At 48.8% G+C, this 10,080-nt stretch overlaps 1 protein-coding gene across 1 annotated transcript in view; it reads right to left on the reverse strand.

Annotated features, from left to right (window-relative positions):
- Positions 1–7,732, reverse strand: part of PDIA5 (protein disulfide isomerase family A member 5) — an 88,599-nt gene extending 80,867 nt beyond the window's left edge. The window contains exon 1 of the mRNA XM_010981528.3: positions 7,559–7,732. Coding sequence (XP_010979830.3) covers positions 7,559–7,606 — 48 coding nt within the window. The 5' untranslated portion in view covers positions 7,607–7,732. The remainder of the gene's footprint in view (positions 1–7,558) is intronic.
- Between the last annotated feature and the right edge of the window lie 2,348 nt (positions 7,733–10,080).

A 10,080-nucleotide genomic window follows, 5' to 3' on the forward strand; every position in this document is an offset into this window, starting at 1 on the left:
TAGAGATGGAGCATAAGGGACCCACTAAAATGATAAAGTGAGGTCAAAACAGGATATAAAAAAAGGTTAAATAAAAAGATTAAAAAAAGAAATTATAAGAAACTTATACATGGTCGATGAAAAAAAAGAACCCTGATATGATTGCTAAATGAGATACCAAGCTGGTTAATGTCCTGAAGGGTCTCTCTTCTCTACCAAACAAATCATTCGCATCCTTTCTAACTTTACAGAGTATGGGTCCTAAGGAAAAATAACCAAAGTAACACCCCCTAGAGCACCAGAAGCCCCTCAGGTGGGATTCCTGGACACTAGATCATCTTTTATTTCCAAGTTTTCAGATAATTTTTCTTTACCCTGAGGTCTATGAATTTGGATGGGGGACTGTCACATCTTTATTTTCACTAGTCTCTCACTGAAATTTAGCCTTCCCTTTTCTTAGGAACGTAGATAACCAATTACAGTAGCACTGTTAGTGTCCGTGACTTTGCCACCAACAGAAATCAGTTTCTCATCATACGATGATTGCTGCAGATATCCTGAAACACTTTCTATGCTTATCACTACTTAAAATTACAGAAGTTACCAGACCATCTTATATGATGCTTTAAAAAACTAAATACTATTTTGCCACAACTTGTTACATTTTGATAACTATGTTACAATATCACTGGTTTCCTCTGTAATCCTATGCATTCTGTTTTATATAGTTAAAACATTTTTCTAAAAAAGGGTCCACAGGTCTTCAGTGAAGCCTTTCCTGACTCCCTGCCGTAGGTGAGGGACCCGGTCATACACTCTCTTACCACCTGATACTTGATACTTTCTCCTTCCAGCACTTACTACCTGAATTAAGTAACAAAATAGTGGCTCTCTTCCGAAGCAATGGTAGGAAGGGATGGTACCATCCTGTTTATTGTTATGTCCCCAATGCCTTAGAATAGTATGTCTGGTGCATAAAAGACTCTCAAGAATTATCTGTTAAAAACAAACCAAAAAAAAAAGAAAGACCTGTGGAACGAGTGAACATCTGTGACACATGTGGCCTGCAGATGGTGGTCCACGTTCCTTTGAAATAAGGAGAATGTACAGTACTCTGCCCAGGACCCAGCCAGGTCAGACCCCTTGCTGAGAGCAAACCTGCTTGTTCCTTGGGAGCCTGCCCTACTTGGCCCAACAACACAGCTTTCCAGCCAAGCCTACATCTTGGCTCAGATGCTAGATCACCTTTATGTTTAAGTTCCAGGGCAGGGACCTAGAGTTCCATTAATACCTTTCAAGGCAAGGATCAAAGGATCTGCTCACAAATTAAAAACACCTGCTCGTGCCAAGGGGCTAGAGGAATGGTGGGACTCTCTGAGGTGATAGATTCTCTACCCATGCCCCAGCCAGCTGTGAGGAGTGGGAAACTGAACCCACGCACAGGCTCACCATTAGGCTGGGAACAGAACACACATCCACCTGGGGGCTCAGTATGACCTTGGGGAATAAAAAGACGCAGAAAGGCTATTCTAACCTCACACTCCTGAGTGTTTAACCCTCTACTGCATGACCGCAAAGCGAATTATTCAGAAGTCGTCATAAACTGGTGTGTGGGAAGAGGCCCTGTTGGAGGGGACAGCTGGCTAGAGCTACGCTGGGAAGGTAATGACAAAGGCGGGAAGGGCCTGGCTGTGGCCCCTCCTCCCGCACTCAACTCATCAGGGAGCTAAAGGGCAAGCATCACGGACACCCCAGGCAGATGGCTGGCGCCACTATTTCAGAAAACAGCACCTTCCAAGGATGCTGCTCACACATTCAAGCGATCTACTCATCTGTCAACACTCTCGCCTTCCAGGCCATGCCCACCAACGGTCTACCTCCTCCCCTCTCTGTTCCCCCCCCCCAGCCCTCTCTCGGGGTAACAGTACTCAACCAGCTGGCCTCACCCAGATCATGTGGGACTCAAAACCAGGATGACATGAAATATACGGAAATGCTTTGCAAACTCTAGAGCCCTCAACAAATGTACCAGATGCTTTATAATTCTCATCCACAGATCAAATGAGTAGCCAGAAGCTCCAGTCAGTGCTGCAGGATGGGCAGGCAGGAAGGACAGACTAGCCCAGCAGTGTGTGGGCACAGTGCTCCTTTCCTCTCCCACTGAGACCTAGGACACCAGGTGTGGGGGAAGGGAAGGAGGGGGAATGGGTTTGGGGGGGCCAGTAAACTATAGAAGTCTGGTAGTGCAGAAGAACTTAGGCTCTCCTACACCCCATGCATCACTCTGGCCCACTGTCTCTTAGACAGCCTCCCAAACCTACCACAACCACCAGGGGAGACACAAGAGCCCCACAGAACAAAACCACAAAGCTGGGGCAAACCCTCCAGGGAGGCAGTGTGGTTGGTATCCCTATTCTCTGAAAGACAGCATTCATTTTCAGAAGAAAAGAGAAACAGAGCACTTAAATCCTGAGCCTCTACACACGTACAAACACTCACACACCCCTCATCAGAAGGTTCCGTAGGGGCCCAGCAGGGCGGGGCAAAGAGCTCTGCTCCAGAGGATTGTGATGGGGAGAATTCCAGCAGTTCAGGATCGGGGGCATCCATGCCTTGCAGCCTCTGCTCACACCCTCTCTGGCCCTTCCCTGGCTTCTGGGCACCCCTTCTTCAACATCTGAGTGACTGCCGTGGCTCCCATTTACTGGGCATGCCCACGTGCCATGCACCATGGTTCCTGGATTACTTCTCATCCTTTAGACTCTGCAAGGTGGATATTATTACCACCACTGACAAACAAGAACACAGGCAGGGCCCAAGGTCACACAGCTCCTGAGTGTCTAGCTGGCTAAAAGCCCATGTATTTCCACTACAGCACACTGGACTTCTTCTTGCAGACAACAAAGAAAGAAAGAGGAAGAAAGTGTTGTTTTGGGAAAATTAATCCAGTCTCTCCCGCTCCAGCCCAACCCCACACCGAGGCCTGACAGCTCTTGTTATTAAAAGGGCAGCTTTCATCGGGTCTCTCCATTGCCTACAGAATTGAGCCCCAAAGCTTTGCCAGGCATTTAGGGTTCTTTACGATCCACTTTTCCAGTTAGTTCTCCAGCTCAAATCTCTCCTTCCATTCAGCCTGGCCCATCACTCCTCACTGTCCATGTTTCTGTCTTGGATTCTCTGCCTGCAACACTAATTCCTTCAAACAAAAATGGACTGGGGATGACTGCATGCCAGGTCCTGAGACAGGGAGGATCCCCATTGCCACAGAGCTCGGAGTCGGCCCTCCTTGTGAGGCGTGAGCCGGGGCCCTGGTTGCCCGGTGCCCCGGAGCCTGATCCTCGCCTGAATCTGCAGCAGTATGTCTGCCACTCCTACGGCACCCAGCCATTCTCCCAACTTATGTGCCAGTTGTTTTAAAACTTTCTCTGTAATGTGTTTATTTCTGTGGGAAAAGTGCACTCCAGGTTCCAAACAGCATTATAAATGGCAATTAGGCCCCCAGGCCAGCCCACAAAAGCCTATTAAATATATAATGGTGCAGAACCTAAATACGTGTATGTTAAAAGCTCTGCAGGAGAGAGCAGGGCAAACATCTGCTGCTTCCTGCACCTCCGCCCACTGTCCCACTGGGTTCTGAGCTTCATGCCACCCTCAGGGGCAGAGGTCTGAGCAGCGGCTTGGGAGGAGGGAGGCAGGTGGGAGACAGGAGGCTGGTGATGGAGAGGGAGCGGGAAGAACGCTGATCTGTAATTAAGGAGTCTGGCTCACACTCCAGCTCTGTCTTTACAAACTGGTTGGCCTTGAGTGGGTGAGACCCTTACCTCTCAAAGCCTTACTTTTCTCTTATGAAATGAGAGAGCTGAGTCAGGTCAGTAGGATCAGACGTCTGAAACTCACAAATTAGCAGGACATATTTTTAAAATATATATTTAAAATATATGTTTAAAAATATAACGTATAGAGTATATTATATATTTAAAAGTAAACTTTATCAATTAAAGGCTTTTTTAAAAAAAATCACCATATACTATCACTGCTTTCATTTTTTTCAAAAGGACACTATAAACCACTTCCCCCACCACCCTCAATATAGACACAACGTCAGAGAAATGAAGTTTTGAAACTGAAAACACATGGATTCACTCCCCCCCAAAAAAAGCCATTCACCATTATTTTTCCAATTTGTCTGTGGACCAGTGAAAACTTCATCACAGCCCAGCTCAAGTCTTTGGCCAGATGTTGGAATCCTCGAGTGGGGCGAGGCTGAGTCCTCTCCAGCTCTGACATTACTCCATTCTGAGCACTGCACGTAGACTATAGAAAATCAGCTAGGGGACAAGGGGGTCAGCTGCCGAGAGGCGCTGTGTGGGACAGCAGGACGGAGCAGACAGCTGCAGGGATAGGGACAGGGCAGCCCACCCGGCCATGGGCCCCCAGGGCACAGACACCCAGCCTGGAAGGGCTGGAACCAACTTGTCCCAGGTACTGACTGCGACTCCTTCTACCCCAGCATTCTTGCGGGAAGCTGGGAGCTCCCAAAGGAAACTTGTTTAAAAGTTTCTTTACTAACTTTTGTGATCAAAAATGAATTCACATTCATATAGAAAACTTGGGAAACACAAAGCAAGCAACAACTCCACCTTCCAGAACAATCACTGTTAACATTTGGACACACTGCTAATTCCTCAAACGCTTCTGGAGCTATCTGCCGCCACCCCAGGATTCAGTTTTGTATCCTGCTTTTCCCCTCATTATCACACTCAAGTACTTTTCCATGTCCTTAGATAGTTTTCACAAGCATCATAACATATTTTGATAGTAAGCCCAGCATTCCAGTAAATACATATATTCTGTATAAGTATCACTTTCCGTGGTATGGACAGGACCAGAAGTCATTTAAACATGCTGCTACTGTTAAGCATTTAAGCCATTTCCATATTTTTGCTATTGTAAAAAAAAAATGTGGTACGTGAACATCCCTATCCATGAATATCCGTAGACCCCTTTATACTTCTTTACATCCCTTGGGTCACAGCCCAGTGCTCTGTACATAACAGCCCTCAGTAAATACTGAGGGAACAAAGAAACCCAATCCATTCCCACGACCTGGGGAGCCAATACCAGAGGGACACAAAGATAAATTTACAGGCTCACCCTGGTGTCCGCCAGCCCACTCACCACTGACCCTGCACCTCTGCCTCACACCTGCTGAGCTAATCTTGAAGTTGGGGAAAGGAGAAAACATCTATGCCATGCTGAGGACTCCCAGGTTCGAGTGCCCTCCGCAAACCTACACACTCTCAACAGCTCCCGGCGGAGGGCACCAGCAGACCTCAACTGCCTGGCTGACCCCCACACTCCCTCCAGGCTGCTCAACCCAGGAAGGCTATGGCTGACCCTTCTGAGACAGGCTGGGACCTGGGACCCTTTACTGTGGTGCCTGCACCTGGACAAACATCTCCTCAAGCAACTATAAGGGACTAAAAATAACTGCACACATTGCCAGTCCGGCAATTATGAACAACAAGATACAAAAAGGCCAGAACCCAATAGCCACTTCTAAGGTGCCACACAGCACCACCAAGGGGATGGGCAGACACCTAGGCCACCTCTCTGGCCCAACCCACTGATCCACCCCTACCCTCACCCAATTTAAGCAATCAGCTCTCTGTGGGGCAAGCAAGGGAATCTGTTACTTGTTTTCCCTCCGGTGCGTTACAGCACGAGCCCCAATAAAACCTTGCCTGAATTCCTCCTGTGGCCTCATCAATTTCTATTGATTAAAGAGCCCAAGGATCATGATAGGTAACACTCCCTCTAAATTAACCTAAGGCTCCCCTCCAGTGGAGCTTCCAGCACTTTGGCTATTAGCACCCACTGTTCTGTCTTTCTTTGCTCACAGGACTGACCCCCTCATCCCCAACCCAGGGCAATAACAGAGGGCAGAGCAATGTATGTTTTGCTCTTCACCCAAAATCCAACCCAGGGTCAGCCAATCCAAGCCAATGGGATTGATACATAAATGTTTGCTGAACAAAACTTCTTTCTGGTCAGGTTCCCAAGTCTTTTATTTTCACAGGAGGGAGAGGAAAAGGGAAGAAGAGAGGAAAGCAGGACCTCTTAAACAGCCCATCTGCAAAGACCTGATAGGGAAAGCACTGGAGATGGCCCCCTCCTCACAGTCCTGCAGTCCTGCAGTCCTGCCAGGCCTAGAAACCTGCCCAGGCCAACTAGCTTCAGGGAACAGAATGCAAACAGATCATCAAACACACTAGATTCAGGGAAATGCCATTGCCCCACTCCAGCCTAGTTCTCTCCAAGAGGGAGAATGGTCAGATCTAGCAGGGCAGGGAGCTTCCTTTCCCACCCACTTCCAGACAACCAGAAAACACAGGGCCACTCCTCAATGGTGATCCCCAAAGGGCAGGGTATTGAAAGATTTAAGTGTTTAAAGCAACTCAATCCATACTCCATTTTGTCTCCTTACGCTAGGTCCAATATCCTTGTCACACCAAAAAAAAAAAAAAAAAAAACTGGAAAATCTAGCTTGAAGAGAGTATCAGCAGCAGGAAGTTCCCTGGACCTTTAGGGATAAAAAAGGAGCCATGACTGTCCTAAAATAAGGAAGACCTAAGTTAAAGAAGTGACGTGGAAGGGAGCCACATTATCCTACCACACACCCAGAGCAACGCCAAGGCCAAACCTGGGACCCTGTGCGCTGTGGACACAGCCATTCCGAGCTCTCAAGGATGTCCCGGCGGCACCTCCCGCCCCACAAGCGCACCAAACTCCTTTGGAGAGCCCACATTCCCACCAGCACCCTGGTCCACTCCTCCTTCACTCTTGTATGGCTTTACAGTTTACAGAGCTTCTTCCTCTGACTTCTCATCCGACCCCCCTGACAACTTTGTGAGGTGGGCATCTAAAGCGTTCCACTTCATGGGAAGTCAGGTACATGAAATAATACGCCGCATCACAAGCCAGAGAGGCTGAGGTTCCAGCCGGCCTCAGTTGGGTGAAGGAACAGAACTCCCCCGCGGCGACCCCACCCAGCCTGCCGAGCCTGGCCAGCGGGCGGGGGCCCATGTGACGACCCGCAGTTTACCGGCTGCTCAGGGTCAAAACCAAGAATAAGCTGGCCCTAAAACAAGCCTTCCGGCAGTGCAGGTGGAAAGCACCCCCGTCCCACCCCGTACTCACACAGGTGCAGGGCCCGCAGTCTGGGACGCCGCACCCCCGCAAGCCGTCAGCGTCCAGCCCTAGCGCGAGGCCGCCCCCTGACTGCGCCCCCGCAAAGTTGTATCCGCGGTGCAAGCACCCCGCGAGGGATCGCCTGGCGCCCCCGGGCTCCATCCGACCTTTGCTCCCGGGAGCACTCCGCTAGGAGGGCACCGAGGCCGCCCTTCTGTGTTCCCCGCAGCCACCGGGTCCTCGCCTGCATGGCCTGCACGCCCCCACCCAGACACCCGGAGGGCATCAATTTCCCCGCATGTCCCGGGAGGGCCGGGAGAAGCAAGCGCGGACCCGCACGCCGGGCGCACATGCGGTCCCGGCCCGGACCCCAGCACCACAGCCTCACCCAGACCGCCAGCAGCAGCAGCAGCCACGCCGGCCCGAACCGCGCCATCACCGCCACGGCTGCCAACGGCCGGCTGTGGTCCCCACTTGGGCTGCCGAGCGCACAGCTCCGCCGGGTGCTGCCGCCACGACCACTTCCCAACCGCTCCCCGCCTCCGAGTTCCCCGTGCCACGTCTGCCAAAGCATGCGCATCACGCTGGGAGAGGCCGCCGGGCAGAAGTGCATGCTGGGAGTTGTAGTTTGCAGCAAGGCTGAGCTGAGGGATGGGGGCCGCTGGTGTGGACTTGGCCCCCAGGCCACAGGGAAGCCTGAGTGAAGTGCGATGTGGTCAATGTCGGGGAGTAAGGGAAGGCAATTAATTCGGGGAGGCGGGGGGCGCTAATTCTGTGCCTTGAACTTTAGAAACAAGATCTCCTTCAGCTTACCGAGGTAAGTTTTATTTTCCCCACTTTGAAGATGAGGAGGCGGCTCAGAGAACTTAAGTAATTTGACCCAGATCACACAGCCTGCAAATCCAGGGCTGTTTGTGGAGGACAGGAAAAGCCCTGTCTCTGCCGCCCCAGCTCCCACATACTGTTCCTTTTTTTCATGCAGCAGAACTTCATTGAGCTGTTGGAGAACAGTTTGACAATTCCTTAAAAAGTTGAACATAGATTACCGTATAATCCAACAATGCCACTCCTGGGCATGTACCCAAAAGAGCTGAAAACAGATACTCAAACAAATACTTGTACACAAATGTTCATAGCAGCACTACTAACAGTAGCCAAGAGGTAGAAACAACCCAAGTGTCCACTGAGGGATGAGCAGGCAAACAAAATGTGATATATTCATTACGGTGGAATATTATTCAGCCATAAAAATGAATGAGCTACTGAGACATTCTACAACGTGGATGAACCTCAAAAATATTAAGCTAAGAAAGAAGCCAGACACCAAAGATCACATATTGTATGATTACATTTATACGAACCACCCAGAAATAGGCAAATCCATAGCAACATAAAGCAGATTAGTGGTCCCCTGGGGCTGCGGGGATGAGGGAATGGGGAGTGACTGTTCAATGGGTACAGTATCTCCTTTGGGGGTGGTGAAAGTAATTTGGAACGAGACAGAAGTGATGGTTGCACAACATTGTGAATGTACTCAATGCTACTGAATTTATATGTTCAATGGTTACTTTTACGTTATGTGAATTTTACCTCAATAAAAAAGAGCAAAAACAAATTCCAATAGAAAATTTTTGTATAAATCTAAATGTCCTTAATAAAATATATTCAGAAAACTAAAAAGAAATCAAAAAGAAAAAAACCTTTATTGAACCCATTTTGTGTGCTAAAACATTCATGCATGCAATCAGTTATTTATTTAAGAATGTTTATTCAATACCTAATACATCCTGAGGCTCATATATAGTAGTGAGATGGACAAGGAAGTGCACAGTCTGGGGTTAATAGGTCATAGCTAGAAGATCTTTGCTCACTGTCTGGTGGTTCAAAGATCAAAACCTAGCAGTCATCCTTGACTCACCCTCACTTCTCAATAGGCCCATCCACCCATCACCACAACCTGTTAGTTCTACCTCCAAAATATATCTCTTTGCCACCTCCTGAGTCTAAGTCACTGACAAGTGTCACCCAGACAAGGGTGAAATCTCCTGATTCATTTGCCTGCTGCTGTCTCCTTGTACCCCGTCAGTGCAGTTGTTAATGTCAGTCGGATCTTGCTAGCCACTCCCTGAAACCCTCCAGTGGTTTCCCATTGCCCTTAGAATGAAATCCAAACACTTTGCCATGATCTGTGAGTCCTGCATGGTCTAGAGCTGGGCTCTAGACTTCATCTCCTGCCTCTCCCCTGCATTGTCCACTAGACGTCAGTTACACAGACCACCATTTCCTGCTCATTTCCCCCCCACAAAGCTGATCCCACTTCAGTGCTAGTACTTTTCTTATTCTCTCTGCCTTAACACTTTCCCTGGCCCTTGGTTGGACTGCTACCTTATATATCCCCCTCAGAGAGGCCCATGGAGCAACTCATCTAAAGGAAATTTTACCCTCCCCACCCCCAAGCCCCTTATTCTCTAGCTCAGGTTCTGTTGATTCCTTGCCAGCTCTTATCACAATCTGCAATTATTCACTTAGTTAATGTGTTCATTGTCTATTGCTACAAGTGGAATGTAAGTTTCATGTCTCTTTTGTTGGCCACCTAACTTCAGAGCCTAACACAGGCCCTGAGCCTCAGGTAGTTCTCAGAGTTCTTTCTGATGAATGATTGAATGATTGAATGAGGTGATGTGTTGGGAGTTTCAGAAATCCCTGAGGCAGATTGGAGACAGGACTTCCTCTGTGGGCTCTGCTCTGCATCCTCAAGCTCACCATCTGCATTTGGGAAAATGGTCCATTCAGCTCCTCTCTGTGGGTCTCTGTTTCTCACCTATAAAATGAAGCAGCTGGCAAGGATGTAGAGCAACTGTGCTCCCATATATTGCTGATGGGAGTATAATTTGGTTTGACCACTTTGAG

Source organism: Camelus dromedarius, chromosome 2, assembly GCF_036321535.1.
Source record: "Camelus dromedarius isolate mCamDro1 chromosome 2, mCamDro1.pat, whole genome shotgun sequence".
Taxonomy (NCBI): Eukaryota; Metazoa; Chordata; class Mammalia; order Artiodactyla; family Camelidae; genus Camelus; species Camelus dromedarius.